Source organism: Gambusia affinis, linkage group LG06, assembly GCF_019740435.1.
Source record: "Gambusia affinis linkage group LG06, SWU_Gaff_1.0, whole genome shotgun sequence".
NCBI classification, from domain to species: domain Eukaryota; kingdom Metazoa; phylum Chordata; class Actinopteri; order Cyprinodontiformes; family Poeciliidae; genus Gambusia; species Gambusia affinis.
In genome coordinates, this window is record NC_057873.1 from 29,323,045 (window position 1) to 29,341,863 (window position 18,819).

Below are 18,819 nucleotides of genomic sequence, written 5' to 3' on the forward strand. Positions count from 1 at the left end.
TAGAACTGGGAGGCCAGTGAAGAGAGAGGAGGATGGAAGTGATGTGGTGGTTTGTGTGCTCTCATCAGGATCCTAGTTTTGGACGTACTGGAGCCTCTGCAGGCTCTTTCTAGGAATCCTAGTGAGAAGTGCTTTGAGGTAGTCCAGTAAAACACATTTCAAGGTAGCCTATGGTTCTAGGTTGCCTACATTACAAAATCTAGCAAATCGTTTGGAGTGGGTAGGAAAGTGGAGTCATTTAATGATTAGGTCAAAGTTTAAGTTCATAACTTTTGGGTTGCTGCAGCACGGCTTGATGATGGATCAGACAGCAGAGTGGGACGTTACTGTGACTGATCTTACCCGGTCTATGCTGAGCAAAGGGCTGGCTTTGCTGAGGATCCGGATGATCTGCTTGATCTGGCCATGAGTCACCCTCTTGCTGATGCAGCCAAAGACCACCAGGGCTCTGGGCTGTAGGGAAGGGTTGTACTGGAATGCAAATCTACAACCCAAGCACAAAGATGAGATACCTCAGAACTTAAGCAAAACTATATACTTTAAAAAAAGAAGATTAAAAAGGTACATACTTTTGAGCAAGCTCTGTCCACTGGTCTAACCACTTACAAGTTGGGATGTCTCTCATACAGGCCTGGAGTCAACAGAGAGAAATAATACAATAAGCATATATGTAGCTATGTGCTCTTGAAAAAAAGTTGTAAAGTATACATAAACTAAACTATTACTGTGTCAAACAAAAGAATAAAATGAGAATAGAAAGAAATATGGTGGTGAATATTTAGTCAACAAACATTTTCTATGAGAATCAACCACTAGGACAAAGAGACAGAGTCCTGCTTAATAGATGCATAATTATCTGTCTGACCTCCATAATTTCCAGTAAGGCCTCAGTTACGGTCTCCAGAGAGGACAGAGCGAAGGTTTCCCTCTCGTAGGAGCCTGGTGAGAAGGAGCGGTCCCTGTAGCTGGAGCGGAAGGCAATGACGGCGGCTGATTTGACTTTGCTGATGCCAAACAGCAGATAGAACTTTGGCAACGAAAACTCAGTCAGGCTCAGCCTCAGAACCTGCTTTGTCTCCTCTGCAATTATTGAACACAACAAAACAAGTTTCTTATTTATTAGTTGGTGTATATTTTGCATATTTTTTAGACTGATTTTTACTTCAGGCCTTGACCTTAGAAAAGCTCTCAATATCTAAAAATCAGATGATGTTGCTTACCACTGAAGCTGAGCTGTGAACAGGTGCACAGGGAGTGGATGATGTTGATGACTAAACCATGGGTAGAGGCTCTAAGGGACAGCGGCCCGGTGGCTACTAGTAGCGTCACTACATGGAACAGGTATGGCAGGTGGGCTGCAACATCCAGAGAGTTGTTAAAGGACAACATGAGCATGTAGCGGGCCAGGATCGCAATGTCATCCCACATGAGGTGCTGCTCCAGCGTAGGAGTTGGTGACAGGCACGTCTTGTCTATGATCTTACACATCCGACCGATCACCTGCCAAAGAAAAGGCCAATTATTAAACCTTAAAAATTGAAACCTCATGTAGTTACTTTGACAACAACACAGAAACCAGAACCGTCTGGCTGCAAGGACACAGTGGTACCAACTGTGCAGCCCAGCTAAGGATTCCATTAAATTAAACTTATGCTTAAGAACAGAAACTAGAGGAAAATTTAATTTTTTCCCCCACTTTTAATACACTGCAATATCATATAACTTTTTTTAAATTTATTTTTAAATGACAATCCCTAACAAAGGCCCAGATTAGCTTATCCTCAGGAAAAACTAAAAACTAAGGACCAGGTCTGGTTGAAAACTGCTGTAGAAGTCTGATGTCATTTCATGTCTTTCCATCACTTGATGGTACTTAGAGAAAGAGGTTATTTACGGGCTAATTCAGCTGTTACATTGGGCTATTGTTATTAAATTTGTTAATAAATTCTCTGGAAAAAAAGTGTCAGTGCTCATTATTTGTTGTCTGAAGAGTTTCTTCTGTGAGAAAGAAATGAATTCACAAGTTTGACTTCCCCGATTTAACTAAAGAAACTAACTTTATTCATTTCACTAAAAACAAAATATTAATTGCTATTAATGATTACATTATTCAAATATTTGTGCAAATATTGACTCTCAACAGTGTAAATGTATGTTCATTTCATACGTGCCATGAATAAGATTTCAATAAGATTCTGATTTACTGAATGGGTCTGTATTGTAAAAATACTTGAAAAGAATGCTGAACTAATAAAAACAAATGTGAATCCACATTAAAGATGTGCGGTAAATGATGCACTTGACAATGCAACAGTTCTTCCATCTGAAGAAGAAAAAAAGAACTGATTCAAATCTTTGGTGACAAAGAGTTCAAGGCCAGCAGACAATGCTCCACTGTGCTCCGTACGACGTCCTGGCATGACAACAAGCAGTAAGCCATTAGATAACACTAGAGTAAAGCCTCATGTACAGCCCAGTGGTTCCATACTGTCGGGATTATAGCCGATATATTTATTTATTTATATATATATGTAGATCTTATATACATGTTAATTTCTAATCTAGCTGATAGAACTTTTAGGAGAAATGGGAAAATTCCTGAACCTGAAAATACGAATGAATTTAAAACCTGAACTGGGCCCATAAAACACCATTAGAATTCCTTGTTTACATAAACAGGCAGCTTTTGGCTTTTTACTGTATTTTACACAGAAAAAGGTCAACACCATCAACCAGTACATTGACACAAAGCCACTGATCCTTTGTGCACATGCAGCCCCAGAGCATGTGAAGATTTATTTCCTCTAAATTATTTTAAAAACATTTAATCTATCGATGCTGAAAGCATTAAATCAAATTTATTAGTATTATCAATCTCAATAATTAAATGTTAAAAATCCTCGATAAATAAAATTCAAGCATTTTTTTTTAAGATTATAGGTTTGTGTGAGTATTTTCTATAATGTCTTCCACTATAATTACCCAGTGATATTTTTAATTTCCTCTCACCTTTAATGTTTTTTTTAGAAACACAGTGGGCTGCTGGCTGACTGCCACAGCGCCTCTGCCACCAGATTCAGCAAGTTTTCTTGAGGAAAACTCTGTATAAGCTTCATAAAAAAGTTGACTTTTAAACATCGTCCTAGAGGAAGACAGTGTGCCCTGAAGTTCTATCTTGCTGTGGCTTCTGTTTAGCTGCCACACCTTCCTGGACGGGGCTGGGTGGAGGTATTGCTGCCAGTTAATGACATGTTTTACCCTGTGTTTCTGTGGCTAACCCTGACTAGAGATGCTCCAATCGGACATTGTTGAAAAAAATTCTAGATTGGGTATTGGTGACAATGTGTCTGACCCATAAGGGCTGATTTATTCAGTGTCATTCTATGCTTTGAGCAGTAAATAAAAAATAAAAGCCCCACACCTTTTTTTCCCCCCTTTATGTTAAAACAATTGTCTTTTTTTGAACATAAAAGTAATGTTTTTTTAAAAAATAGCGCCCCCTTGTTCCCGCTTTGTGTTTTGTTTTTGTTTTGTTATAAATAACAATTTTATAATTGATCACAGACTGGAACTGTGACCTCAACATGGAGTCGAGCTTTTTGTGATATTCTCAAAGTAAAGAATAAAGAATGAAGAATTTAAACAAAAAGGATTACGTGTTTTTGCAAAGGCAATTTCAAGTGAGGTGGTCCAGGAGTGTTTTTAGAACAGGTCAGACTGTTGTTGATCTGTTTTCACGTTGGCCAGGATTCTCTTGCAGAACGGAATCTATTTTGCTGCCTACAGGAAGTCGCATAAACCTTAACTGAGCCTTAGGATGAGTTCATTCAAACAGTTGCTGACTTATTCTAAGATCACCTCATAAATTTGCCTGTGGAAACTGTCTCCATATTGTGTGTATTTATCGCTGTCAGGTTAGGATGGTATCAGCAACCATTGCAACAGTTTGGTGAAGCCACCTCAAACCCGCAGCAGAGCAGCAGCACAAACCAAACACTGCCTGCCATTTCTTAGGCAACAGTCTTCACAATGACCACTATTCAAAGTAGTACTGATGTGTGCCATAATAGGAGCCAGGCCCAGAATTTTCTATTGTGTCTGCCTGTGTATGTTGTGTTTGTTTATCTGGGCTGCAGGCTGAAATTGACACAAAGCACACAGATGATGGATAGTGAGTGGATGAGTTTTTCGTTTTGCTTTCTGTAAGTCACGAGGAATTGACTGCTTTGGAATTGCACTTCTACCATGTAAGTAACGATTACGACTCATGCAGACTTTTCACAACAAAACTTCCAACATTGTATGTATGCACTGTGTTCTGAGGAGAGTTCTGTCTCCAGTCTTTTAGGATGAAAATTTGATTTGTTTTGACATCTTAAAATAACCTTAACTTAAACTTTGTGTGTGTTTTATTAAAAATCTAACTAAACAGTTAATATTACGTATGGCCGCAAAAAAAAAAAAAAAAAGCCGAAAAAACATAAGCCAAAAGAATTTTTAGATAAGTCTACAAATAACTAGTAAAATAGATTGTTTTGCTTAGCCACTAAATATCTATGAACAAGATGCCTCCTGGGTTTACTGTCACCAAGTCAATGCTTCATTTTGTATGAGCCAGCAGAGCAGGCATACAAATAAATATTAAACTGGATTGAAAGTGAAAAAGTAATCGTTTCACAAACCATGAGGTTTTCTAAAGACTTCACAATTCTTAGTATATTTTAGCAACTATAGAAAAGGCATGGATATATATATATATAAAAACATATGTTGGTTTTAGTAATCACCACCCATTGTAGCAAGGAAATTTTACCAAGCTCTTCTACTATGAACATTTCACAATGATTCATGAGGGTAACATGATTTGTACATGATAGTTTGAGACACTGAGAGAAGTTGCACTAAACAGCAACAGTCTTCTTCCAACGACCTTCCACTCTTTCCAGATTCTATATCCTCTGTGGCCAAGAGAGTTGAAAGTCCATCAGAATAAAGTGGAGCACCGTGTGTTCATCCTATGGGCCTAATGTTGGTATACAGAAGCTAACTCTAAAACTACTTCCACCTCGAAATGTTTGCAAAAGATAAGCAATCAACTTCCACTGCACAATGTCTCTTTTACAACACTTACATCTTTCTGATAAAGCAGACGATGAGAAGCAGAGAACACTCAGTCAAGTGGATAAACAAATCTAGAATGTATCTACTGACAGTATATTAAATATACTATACATCTACTAAAATATTTGCTTAATACTCTGATCCTTTATTAAATGTGCAACAGGTTCGGACTGTTAGCTTCAAATTTCACAGTAAATCAGTTTAAATACGACCTGCAGCACCACAAGTCTGGTGTTTGGATTGGTGGATTCAAGAACATCAGTATCTATGGAGAATACAGATGAGCTATGAAATAATTATTTAAATGTGTAATTAATATATTAAAAACAGGGAATATAGGAATGATTTATAAAATATAGAATGAATTACATGTGCCTTTCATTAAATGCACTGATTTCTTTTTTAGAAATGAGATATTTCATGATTTAATAAAGTACCACATTAAAGAACTACATAAAGAACTTCAATTGTTCTCAGTGGGGTGAGGGGAACAGATGTTTGAATCATCTGATCAGCTGATTCAAACAGCAGGTCAAGGCAACTTCTTCCAAAGTTTCTGTGAAAATGTTTAGAACCCCCCATGGTTTGGGGAGGTTCAAGGCCTGCTGGGTTTTGTTCCCGGGAGATTTGGGACTGATTAAAACAAAGGTAAAAGAACATCCTCAGAAAATATTCATGCAGGAGAAACCTGATATTTAATCCATCCCATAACCCTCCTGAGTTTCAGTGTGTAGAAAAGAATGAGCGACAAATCCAGATAGTTCCTCTGGTTTGTTGGATACTTTGGCAAAAAAAACAGGAAAGCACCGAAAGCCGTTCTAGCAAACAGTGAGAGTTGCATCAGCCGATACTCAAAATCAAAGGACCCAAAGACATAATATTGAAATTGGCAATGAAATGTCATTGATTGGCTATATATTGTCATTGATTGATCCATAAACATTAACGTTGTTTCCACATATCAACTTGACAGTTCTCCATCTTCGATGTCCACCGGACTCTCGGTCACACCATGTCAGCGGCTCTTTGTTTGGGATTCCCCTCCATGCTTTCTGATTGGCTACCTGTCACTGTCATCCTCGTTACCAGTTGGGGAACATCACACACTCTGCGATAATCGGCCCAAGACAATCCCACATGTTGAATATCCCAGAGTTTAGATTGGAATGGTCCCAATGTTCTACTGACTGGACCAGATCAGTCTTAACACACAACACAGCGGGATGATTGGTTCTGATTACCCTCAGCAATAACATTGGAAAGCCGAACGTTCAAAGATTTAAATCTTTGAAACTTATTGGATGACCATTAAATGATCATTGTAAGAAGCATAATAATTAGGATGAACACAAACACTGATCTGACTGTTCATTGCAAAATGTGCCACATTACTACTATGTTTTTAAAGAGCTACTTCTGCATTTAGTGTCAGTGCAAAATGTAATAACGTTACATGACGCGCCACAAACTATTACAAAATTTGTTCAAGGATTTTTTAAAATAATTGATATGTAACATTTCCTAATTATTTGCTCAATGTAGTTTTAATTATTTTTTTTATTACATTTGGAGGCCAGAATTTTATTACATTATTGAAAAATGCAGCACTACTCATGACCAACACTCTTCTGATTTGTGGAGAATCTTACCTTATTGGACACCAGTTTAACATTCCCTGAAGCCAGAGCTACAGCAGTATCAGCCATGACCTCTGCCTTGATGGAGCCTAGGCCTCCTGTGGCACTAGTCTTGATAAAGCTGTCTAACACCACATCAAGCAGATCCGTTATCTAAAAATAAGAGAAATGAGTCCCAAACTGACAGAACCTTGATGGAATAAAAAGAGATTCTCCATTTCTTCGGTTGACACTCACCTGGCCCAGGCTGCCCCAGATCTTGGCCTGGATGGAGGGATACATCTGTTTTTCATTTATTGTCATGGTGATGAGTTTGTCCAGGATGGCTGTGACACGCTGACGTTTGGCATCGTCATTATGTTTACAGAAGCGGACCAGGTTTTGAAGCCAGGGTGTCATGTACTCCAGGCAGAGATGCTTGAGCTCAATACCTGTAAGAAAACATTTAGAACTTCTGCTTAACGTTCACAGAAAACACAAGTATTTACTATGAAATATTAAATATTTCTTGGCATTTTCCTCTTTTTTTGGACACTGTTGAGCCTTCCTTAAAGTCCTGCTAGCCACTGTAACTACCATTGCCTTCCAAATCATAAAGTTACTGCATGTAGATTTAGGGCATGTTAGGAGTTGCAAAAACATTGACATCTAATTTAAAAAAATAAAAGATAAAGGACACACTTCTGCATTAATTCTATAAAGTGGGGTCTCCCTGCAAACTATTAAGTATCACTAAAGCACAAAATGCCATTACACCCACACCACAGTTTACTACAAACAAAGTAGAGCTAAGCTTCCAAGCATTGTAAGAAGTACCTCTGCTATTTTTGGATGCTCTGCAGGGCATATTACCAGGAATCTTTCTAATTACTGCTCTAATACTTTACACAACATTTACAGCTACATTTACTGGCAATATGGCAAACATAGGCACTTCAAGAATGAAGCTACCAGTTTTATAAGTAGGTGAGAAGCAAACTAAAGGTTTAATCTTTGAATTAAACCACCAGTTTAATTCAAAACAAATGGTTTAGCTTACACAGAGGAGATTGTACGCTGCAGACCTGGATGTGGAAAGGACAGTGAGTGAATTATTTGAATTTCTCTTTTAGACCGCAACCCACTTCCTCCATTATTATTATAGTCACAGTTCTGATTACAGCGTTCCCACTTTTCGACTCCAAAAACTGTGATTGATTGATGGATGGATGGATAAAAAATAAATCCTAGAGATATTTGTAAATTTCTACTCCACCCTCTACTTTGAGTATGTTCAGTCCAACACACACTTCAGAAATAATCAGAATTTAATCTGAATATAATTAAAAGTCATTGTCAGCTTCAGTAGAACAGAGTCTTTGTGAATCCATTGCCTTGCAGCATTCACTCCTCCTGGACCAGCAAACTGCTTACATTGTGTCAAGTGTCAAATACCTACTTCAGGTAAATGTCATGCTAAATGTCGAGCGGTCTTACTGGATTTGCTGAAGCCAGAAATGCATTCCTCCAAGAACTCCAATGTCAGATGCGGCTCATTTGCAGCAAGGGTCTTGCTGATGGAGACAATAAAAAGTGTGTTGTTTGCTGGGATGCAGAGACCGGATGTCTCCAACAGCTGTCCCTCGATTTTTAGGTTAAATGTGCATGTCAAAGCACAGAGGAGATTGTAAGCTGCAGACCTGGATGTGGAAAGGACAATGAGTAATATTTGGTCAAGTCAAGTACTTCTATACAAAGTACAGCTGGTTTTAATTACATTCAACACTGACTGTGTTGGTCACACAGATCAGTATCTCCTGGTCTTTGTTCCATTAGAAAGAAATTCCAAAGAAATCCTAAAGCTTCAGCAGTCACACATGGACCAGCCATGCTTTTGGAGCTCAATTAGTTTAACGTTGACAAGCTACTACGGCTGTTGTAATTTTAGTAATTGAGTATTCTATCAATTATTCTGACGATTAATCGAATGATCAAATAAATTGATCAAATTAAATACTGGTAAATACTACCATAATGGCAGTATGAATATCAGATATCAACATTGTCCCAAATTTTCAGATTTGGGCATCCCCAAACAATTACTTTTTTGTAGTTTAGAAAATAACTTGTAACAGTGATAGCTCACTTTTTAAGTTAATCTGGACAAAAATTATACAAAATTTTGAAATTGAATAAGTGGACAAAGGTACTTCTAAAAAAATGTCTATACTCCAGTTGTTAGTTTATGTTTTCATCTTTAATAGGAAAACTCTCACCTTGTCCAGCCATTTATAACTTTTGTGTCCATGTGAACGACTGGACTTGGCTCCTCCGTCACACACAGAAACACGTCTACCAGCTATGTGCTGCCATGATGCGCTCTGCCACCCATTTGTTGTGACCGGCATATGTTTGTAAATTTATTTTCCGGTTCGTCTGTAATGCTAATGCTACGTTAAGCATCAACTGCAGCACACCAGCCCGGAGTGTTGCGTCTATCTGCTCCACCAGGATAAATACACCCTCTGGGTTCGTTCTGGACCAGCCACTAGGCAGCAGCTCCAGGAGGAGAAAGGATATTGCACTCCATGCATCGCACCAGTCATTTTAATGATGCCTATTGGCCTCCCAAAAAACAATAAAACCCCGAACATTATCAATAATCAATGAAATCCCCAGGATCAAACTTGAAAATCAGATGTGATGCTGCTAGCACTGAGCATTCGCCAACAACTCAGGCAGAAGTAAGAGCGTTGCGCAACTCAAATAATTACCCGGCCCAAACAAATAATAAAATGCTTTAAAATGACTGCTGTTTTATTATTTATTTATCTATATAATAAAACAGAATTTAAATACACTACGAGACAGATAATTTGCCTTGAGGAATTTTAGTAATCGAAGAACTCGAATGATTCGAGGAATTGTTACAGCCCTACAAGCCACTGTGTTTTATGAGGAAATGATTTTTGGCTTGAAGCCCTTGAGCTACCTACCGGAGACTTGGATCAGAACTCCCCAGGTTGAGCAGAGCAATGTTGAGAAGAGTCCCGGGGACATCTTTTGGACGGATCTTTGTGTGCTGGGGAATTGAGTCAGGCTGAGACAGCTCCCAGCGAGTACGGATATGAATTATGGACTGGACAATGGCATCACACTCTTGATGCATGAATGTGAGAGGTGTTCCCTGGTTGGCCATGGTAAGAGTAAACTGACTCTCATCCACCAGGCAAATTTCCTCAATCTCTGAGGCATAATACACATCGTTGAGAAAGACGGGCTGGCCAAGTACCCGTGTCCGCTCAGCTGAGGTCACCTGAACTGCTGTGGAACCCACCTGAGGGGTACAAATTATTCATAGGTTTCAGAAACCTTGTTCTTGCTGCGTTAGAATTATCTAATTCTTGCTTGTTGACATCAACAACATTAGAGGAAATCTAACTTTTTATTGCCACCATACCTTTATTGAAACTTTGGTGTCTTTGTGAGCCAGCTTGAGAGCATTGTGGAACACTTTGAGGTCTTCTTCCAATGTCAAAGTGGCTGCTGGGAGTTTCTGTTGGTCTTGTTCAATGTGTTCTGCCAACTTGGCTGGAGAGTCAATAAACTGCAGGCGCTTGCTCCCCTTAAGACCAGTAAGAAGCCTCTCATGATACTTGGTGTACTCCCTCACCCAAGTGTTGCAGTTGTAGATATAAACTGCTGCCACATTCTCATACGCAAAGCCAGGAAAGACCACAAACCACTTGGATAGAAAGTCAGTCTTGAAGCGATTGCTTGGTCCAACATGAGTTAAGTCTACAACTATCTCATAGGGCTTGGCGTAGTAAGGTTTGAGGGTGAGGAGTACATGGTAGATGAGCAGGTCACCATTAATTTGGCCTGTTTTGAACCTGAGGAAAGACAAAAATAGATATGGTAAAATACACCCTCGGGTTTTTCTGTAATAAATGATCAGACCTGTACTCTTTAAATAAAACAAATTCACAAATATACAGACGACACAAAGCATGCTTTGAAACATTAAGTGGCTAAAAATACTGATGCTTTTGCTTCTTTAAGAACAGCTCTTCAGCCTCTGTAGCTCGGACCTGACACCCTGAAATAACCCAAGCAGAGAAAAAGACCAAGTGCAAAGGTCTAGAGGACCATTCACAGCAGTTCTCAAGCCTGCATCAGTTCATTCATCTCTTCGTTTCAACACAAAGGTCTCTGGAAACTACTTAATGTAAGTATTGAACTAGAAACAATGCAAAGAATTTAAAGCAATGATAGTCGGTAAGAAGAAAATGTAAAAATTATGCAAAGATAACTAAAACTGGGTTGTAATTTTGCTCTCCATGACGACATTCTTTTTTTCAGAACATGATGAAAGCCACCAGAACTCTGTGCCTGTTTCTCCTGTTCCTGCTCCACCCTGCTGAAGCAGACCAAGCTCTTTCAACTACCACCATGGATTTACCCACATCCCAAGACCAAACAGGCACCCCAACATTTACAGCGGAGTCCCACCTCACAGCAACTTACCATGAAAACCCAGCTGCTGCAATCAACGCCACTGGTGGCGACTGCTTAATTGACACTGAGATGGGTCTCATTGCCATTGGTTCAGCAGGAGGATTAATCCTCTGCTTACTGGTTACAACATCTGTGCTTGCATGTCAGATCTGTGTCCTTCAGCACCGGGTCTACATCCCCCGAAGTCGCCGATCAAACACGGACATAAGTGGTACTCACTACTGGGAAGCAGATCAAACAGAGATAGAAGGGCTGGTTGGCCCGTGTGACACGACTGTTATGCTAGAGGAGGTGAGAACAGACGGTATGACTGACAAGCAGGAGGCTAAGGAGGAAGCTTGGGCAGGACTTGATGAAGGGAAAACAACTTCTACTGAACCTGAAGAGAAAGTCTTTCAGATCCAGAGCTCCAGTTCTAAGGATTCCTGTTTGGAGGTCCCCAAGGATTTGGAAGACATGCCTCTTGTTGTATGAAATGGTAACCCACCCCTGTCTAAACAAATTTGTTATGTTGTCTTTATTCTTATTTTTCAGAAACTAAAGTTTTTGTAAAACGTAAAGCTACTTAGATATTAAAAAATTGGGATTATCTTTAGAATTTAAGATTTATTTAAATTTAAAAAGAAACCAATAAACTAACACTGATAGCAGATTATAAATTGTACAGTTTTTGAAAAAGTTTAGCTGTGTCAAAATGTTTTTTTCACTAACAGATTCAAGTTCAAATAAAAAGCAAAACTTGATGTTTGAGCTGTATGATGCTACAGAACTACTTTTGGTCACTATCAATTAAACAAATAAAGGGAAAAGGAAATACTGAAAATGCAGAAATAAGTATGTGAGATACTTACTCATGTTTATAGAATATGAGAAATCTGAAAAAATATTTTAAGACTTCAGTTAGCACGGAGTTCATCCAGGCCAAATTAGGGAGAATTATTTTGACATCCCAATGTGTGCAATTTTAATCAAAAATTTCATGAGAGATTGTGGAAGAAAACAACACAATTTTGTTGTGTTCAAAACAGAACATTCTGTTTATAAAGTGACCTTTAACCTCATCTGACAGTCAATAAGTGCTTTAGAGTGTTGCTCTAATTCATACCTTTTCAAACACACTCATGCAGTTCCTTGTGGAAGCATTCATGCCACTTCACAATTATTCAGTACTTTGTGTCTGGTTATCAAATAAATCCTAATAAAATAAGGTTTGTGACTAAACCATGACAAAATATCAAATAGTTGTTTTTTTTTGTTTTTTTTGGGGGTTTTTTGCAGTCTCCAGGGTAAAAGGGTAACGGAACGGATCAATGGAACGTTTGGGGATCAGCACCAAATTAGAAAAACTTGAGATATGAAACACTTGGTGAATGTCACAATAATGATATGATTTGTGATAAATAAATGATTTTTTAAAAAGCGTTGCAATCTTTTTGCTTTGAGTTCATAGAACATATAGACTCTGGATAATGTGTGGTCTTTACATCTTCTATATGAAAAAAAAAAAAACATAGCACCTAAATAATTAGGGTTGCACTAATTGTAGTTTCCTGGCCGATAGCCGTTTACCTATTTTTAAAAGCCCTGACTTGCCGATTCCAATTTTGGCTGATAGAAATATTTTTCTCTGAAATGTTGCTAAATATAGCAATTCAGTCGCTGAGTTGGCAACAGTGGAGCGACTATTGTTAACTGCAAACATGCAGACATGACCTGTTGGGCCGGTCGGTCAGTCCAACCTCTAATCAGAAGAGGATAGCAGTTGATTTCTAGACATTTGCTGAGGTAGATAAGATCAGTGGATAATATTGCTTTCATATTTAAGCTTCGGCCGATCACTGATCTCCCAAGATTCAGAAAATTGGGGCCGATAAATAGGTGCACCCCTATAAATAAGCAAACAGGTATTGCAGTCCAGCCAAGAATCAAAAAACATTTTTGGTCCTTATGTGTTCACACAAAGAAATTACGGTCGGTTATTCTCTTCACAAGTGCAGAGAATAATATCTTCCAGTCACACGTAGAACTTAGGAGCACTAATTTGAGGTGGGATGTATAGAAAAGCGCAAGTTAGAGTTTTATGTCATCAACCGATAATTGTATTTGTTTCTCTCAGTGCAAGTGGTTTGAGTGTACACTGGGGGGGGGGAATTTCAGTTCTAGGGAAAAAGCTGTCTTTAAGTCTGGTGTTGTGTGTTTTTCAGTTCCTGTACCGCTCTGCAGAAAGAAGCAGAATAAACAGTATATTGCCTGGGGATCTCCAGCTATACGTCTGGATCTGTTATCAACATGTCCACATGTAGGATTGGACTTTGATTACCAGAACATAAGCACTCCCTTACTAAGCTGCAGCTGTGAAACAACAACAACAACAAAAAAAAAATCCTATAAATGTAACCAAGATGGGACACAGCTGATCTTATGTGCAGTCAAAGCAGTTCTTAAAATGCAGATGACATAAAACTGATGATCTATAGAGTTACATAGATGTTCAACCAGAGCTTCCAAATATATACTTGTGAACAAAATTTTTGGTATCCCTCTATCAATGACCAAAAAGCCCATAATGTTCACCAAAATAACTTGAAATTGACAAGTTTCAAATAAAAATTTACTGCCATGAAAACCAGACATTGCTTTTGAAATGTGGCTCAGTCTAATCATTAAAAAAATCAACTAATCAACTAACCTGGACAAAAATATTGATGTACGTCCTCTAATTAACGTTACCTTATACTTCTATAAAGGCTGAAGTCCTTAAACATCTGCAAAAAAAAATGCTGCAGATGTTTTATGAGTGTATTGCTTTATTTAACTACTGTAATCAGTTATTTTAACTATTTTAATGGTGAATTCTTACATTAGTTTTGACAAAAAGTAACTGAAACTAAAGAGAAGTGAAATTTTAGTTAGTTTAGCTTCTAAATTTGAAGTTTTGTCTTGGATCAAAAGTCACAACTTTTGTCTTACATCAACTTTACATTTATCTAGGGTTTAGCAAAATAGTTGGAGAGCACATGGTTGTCAGTTTGAAATGTTTCATTTCCTGTCGGTGAGGAAAGCGTCGGTTTCATCATCTCAAAGAGGTGGGGTTATTCTCTGCTCTTAGTTCCTGCTTTTTTAAGTCAACATTGTATGTTAAGTCTAACAGGTTAATCTTTGAACTATTAATACATCTTGATAACAAACCCGGGTTATCCTTGTAGAGTCACAGGTAAGTGCAAGTTTCTGAACCTAAAGTAATTTTTATTGTCTTAAAGATTAGGTTCATGTTCTATGGCTGTTTTTTCCAGAAAAGATGTTCAAGATGCAATGTGATCTTATAAATACAGTAAAACTCTAATTATTAATTAGTTGCTAAGCAAGGTCAGATTTCATTCAAATATTTAAACTGATCTTCAAAGGAATTTATAAGGTTACTTTTCATATATTTTAAGACTCAATAAGGAGAACATTTTCATATTTTTATTGTTGAAACTTTGCAAACCAAAAAGGACCCATCATTTACATACAGAAAAACAACTGAACTGTCCAAGCATAAGCTCATCTCAGAAGGCCGGTGGTATGATGTTGTAGGTGTAACTGTTTTAGGTTGACTGTAGGAAAACCTGGACATCTGGTTCAACAAGCCAAATACGAGAAAGAATATAGGGTTAATTTTCATCAAAGTGTTAGCATGAAGATCAGTGAGAGAGTATTGATGACCTACGGTTGACTTGCATTTGCGGGAAGCTATCACCGAGTCCAAATATAACTTCAGTTTAAGAAAAAAAAAAGGTTGCTTTGTATACAGAGTATGATGGTATGATGTGCTTGAGTTCCAAATCTGTCACAGTTCACGTTGGAGAACTGGACATAGGAAATCCAGCAAACATGTCAACGGATTTAACTTGCAAACCTGCTAAATTACAATGTCAACCAAATGATTTTAAAATCTTTAAAACAAAGGCTACAAAGATAAGTACAGCTCACATGCAGTGTTTCTTTTTATAAAACACGGAAGCAGCCTAAAGAATGTGTTAATTACATAAGTTTCCCTTCTGCTTCTATATGCTTCTTCTTTTTTTTTTTTTTTTTTTAAAAACAACAAACTATTTATGCAGGTTGTCTCATTGAGATCCAAGTTCTCAGAAAGACCTGTAAGCACCATTAATTATATATATTAGTACATGAAAAAATGTAATGCATTTAAAAAATGTGTAATTTATCATTCTCCTAGGTAATTACTGTCAGATATGAACCTGGGGTCAACAATAAGAAAAACTTCTTATGATGTATAAAGCATATCAAGTTACAATTCTTTGTGTTGGTTATTTATGTATGAGAAGTCATTGACAATGAATCTGGATCTCCGTCTGTTTTAGTGTGAAACACCAGGGGTGTGTAACAGAAGATCTGAGGCCAAAATGACCAGCTTTACCTTCATTCTTTTTCTGCCAATGGCAGCAATCAGCACAGTAAAATCTGAGCTGCCAATCAACACCACAGACGTGACAACAGGCAACATGACCCAAAACACCCAGATGGAAACACGACAGCCATCAACTTTAGAACAGCTGTCAGGGATCCCATCGCTCAACACTACAACAACTACCAGTGTTGATAGGACTACAGCAGAGGACCCAAGAATCTCTACTCCTTCACTGCACACAACTCAGACGACGCATCCAGGAATACTTTCAGTAAATACTGAGACAGCACCAGCTCTCACCAGTTCATCAAATACACCAACTGTTAAGTCTAACGTTTGGAAATCCATTACAACGATTCTGACTAGTCAGACCAGTCAGCGAATCAACAATTCAACAGCACCTCCGATGCTAAGCAACATTACACAAAACCACAGCACACAGAGGACATCAACCTCACAGACCAAGTTAAATGGGGTGACCTCCTCATTTATACCTTCATCCACATCGACGGCCATTCAAACAAAAACCACATCTGTCAAGCCTGAAGAAAGAAAATCTAAAAGTACCAAGCGAGTTCCAGGTGGTGACACAACACAACCCTCCACCTCAGAGACGCCAAACATTGACAAGGCAGAGAAAAAAGGTTCACAAGACGGCAAAGTTGTGGCAGCAATAATAGGTTCAATGCTGTCACTGATGATTGTGGGATTTCTGCTCATATACATCCGTAAACATAGACTTCAGAAGGAGCAAACGTCTACAAGCTGGGCAGGTCCTTCGCCACTTCTGGATGGGGAAGCTAACAAAGGCAATGTGGTATTGGGATCATCCAACCGAATTTCCCTGACCAGTTTCCTGCCTCACAGACTTTCAAAGACATTCTCTTTACTTCCAGAAACAAATGAGATGATAGAAATCACATCAAGAGCCACGATAGAAGAAAAACACCAAGGAACCACCTTTGGTCAAGCTATCGATGGAAATGGTGCACAAGAAAAATAGTTTGCAGAAGAGAACACTGGAAGTGAAACTGAAGAGATAGCTGTAATGTCTGCCGTAGAGATCTCTTTAGTGAACCAACAGTCGTCCTCAGACACACAGTCATTCTGGTATTTGAAGTTTCATGGAAAAACAAAAAGTGGCCATACATGGTCATACGGCCTCTTATTAATCTGAAGACTGTATGCAGTTAGTTTCCTGTCTGAGACTGGATTTTGGGGCACTGAAAATTAGTGTCATGTTTCATAATCAACATTAATACAGCTATTACCTGGGTCATTGTGCTCACATCAGCACACAGAAACTAAACCTACAAAATCAACAAATATGGCTGTCAGAAATGATCTGAATCTTTTTTTTTCTTGGGGGATTTACTTGGATAGTACAAAATGCAACTGCATATGTTTAGATCTATCTTCCACTTCAATGAAAAGCAGAAGGAAGTGTTGAAAGAGGAACACACAGTGAGATACAATGTTGCTGACATTGTTCATGCTTGATTTGTTCTCCACACAGCAATACAGAATGCACTGTGAACAAAAGATCTTCAGAACACCGTCATGAGACCATACGCAAAGAGATATAAACTCAATAAGCAGATATCACAAACGAGTTTAGTTTTTAGGACCTAGAAAACTAAATATGGAATTTTTGAATCAGGCATTTCTTCTTTAACCACTTCAAGGATATTTCATCATTAAGTGCAACACAAATGCTTCTTTGTAAAAGCTCTGTTTAGAGTCAGCTGTGTTTTGAAATGTTGAGATGGTTGCTCAATGTGATGGATAGATGGATGCTTTATTTGTCAATGTGGGAAAATTAATGTCCATCCATCCATTAAATCTATTATCTTACACACTTAAAAAATGAGTTCGGGCAGCATGTCTACTTGCTTTGATCTATTCAATTCTATGAAAAAGAAAAAGATGGACAATTTATAAGGTGGGTTATCTAAAGGACACAAACTTATTTTATAAAAAGTGGAAAAATTTATGGATTGTATTCAATTCAAAAATGGTCAAATTATGTACAGAGAAAAACAATGGTTGCCAGAAAACAAGAACAAAAAACAAGAACAAAAAATGTCAATACATTTTTTAAAATGACTAGTGCAAATACATATGAATGGAACAGCGTTTTAAGTGCAAAATGGGCTTCCAGTGGCATGTTGTTGGGTGATTGTAAATGAGTGCATATGTTATGTAAATATTGCATTATAAAGAACAGAAAATAGTTTTTGGTTGTTTTGAAGTTGTACTGCCGTCTTACAGGAGTCTGTTGACTGTGCAAATGCTGTAGACTAGAATCTAATAAATTATTTGTGTAAATAATGTCTTTGAAAGTGTAGAGTGAATATTTGTGAACATGGAGATCAAATTGCATGAATAAATATTTAGAGCTTGGGAAGTATTTGGATCCTTTAATCAAAACTGAAATTGTCAAGAACCTGGATGAGTTAGTTGGAGCTAAGATTTAATAAACATTGGTGTTTTCCTCTCCCTTTTCAAACCAAATGTTAAAGTTTCATTACTGTATTTGATTACTATTGCTATTTTTATGTCATTATTTCTCTAAGTTGACATTTGTTTTTAATGTTGGAAATAAAATGACGTTATCATCGTCCTCCTTTTTCTTTCTTCTTATTGTTGGAATTGTGGAATCAATTTGTTCTTGACCAAATCGTGCCCGAACCACAAAAATGGTTTGGGGTTACGTCACACACTGGAGTTTACCGATATATTTTACCAGTACAAAAGTTATTCATTTGCCAAAAATAATCCCTTGAAGATTTGCATATCAGCACATCTTCTGGTGGTTGGAAATGAGTCTGTCAATCTGAATGCAATAGGTCTATACTTCTGACGGGTCATTACTAAAGAACATGTTTCCTGCATAAGTAAACCCTTTAGTCTGATATTCAATCCAGAGTTTATTTCCCTTATGTTGATTAAATGTAAGAAGCTATAAGGTTTGAGGGAACATACTGTGTATTACAGTGAAGTCAGAACTAAAATACACAATACCATAACATCTGCCATGTATTTTCTATTTTTTTACACTTCGTATAGGTACTGAATAATTATTTTTATACTGCATCAAAAGATGCTGTCAGTCTATGTAAGAGCAACATATCTCTAAGCTATCATGCCATC

At 37.8% G+C, this 18,819-nt stretch overlaps 2 protein-coding genes across 4 annotated transcripts in view; one reads left to right on the plus strand and one right to left on the minus strand.

Annotated features, from left to right (window-relative positions):
* nf1a (neurofibromin 1a) overlaps nt 1-18,819 on the minus strand; it is an 80,549-nt gene that overhangs the window by 13,608 nt on the left and 48,122 nt on the right. For both annotated transcript variants that reach the window (XM_044119376.1, XM_044119375.1), the window contains exons 36-44: nt 10,198-10,630; nt 9,734-10,074; nt 8,235-8,437; nt 6,996-7,189; nt 6,771-6,911; nt 1,221-1,500; nt 866-1,080; nt 570-631; nt 343-484 (exon numbers count right to left, since the gene is read on the minus strand). In XM_044119376.1, coding sequence (XP_043975311.1) covers nt 343-484; nt 570-631; nt 866-1,080; nt 1,221-1,500; nt 6,771-6,911; nt 6,996-7,189; nt 8,235-8,437; nt 9,734-10,074; nt 10,198-10,630 — 2,011 coding nt within the window. The remainder of the gene's footprint in view (nt 1-342; nt 485-569; nt 632-865; nt 1,081-1,220; nt 1,501-6,770; nt 6,912-6,995; nt 7,190-8,234; nt 8,438-9,733; nt 10,075-10,197; nt 10,631-18,819) is intronic.
* On the plus strand, nt 4,077-17,574 carry LOC122832536 (protein EVI2B). 2 transcript variants are annotated; one of them, XM_044119377.1, is made up of 4 exons: nt 4,077-4,247; nt 10,805-10,965; nt 11,100-14,469; nt 15,620-17,574. In XM_044119377.1, exon 4 carries the CDS (start codon nt 15,662-15,664, stop codon nt 16,667-16,669), a length of 1,008 nt encoding a protein of 335 aa, XP_043975312.1. In that variant the 5' UTR covers nt 4,077-4,247; nt 10,805-10,965; nt 11,100-14,469; nt 15,620-15,661; the 3' UTR covers nt 16,670-17,574. The 2 variants fall into 2 exon arrangements, with proteins under 2 accessions (XP_043975312.1, XP_043975313.1); XM_044119378.1 differs by having other exon boundaries at nt 4,116-4,247; nt 10,800-10,965.

Coding starts and splice junctions, on each gene's coding strand:
- LOC122832536 (XM_044119377.1), top strand. CDS start 15,662: ATGACCAGCTTTACCTTCATTCTTTTTCTGCCAATGGCAGCAATCAGC.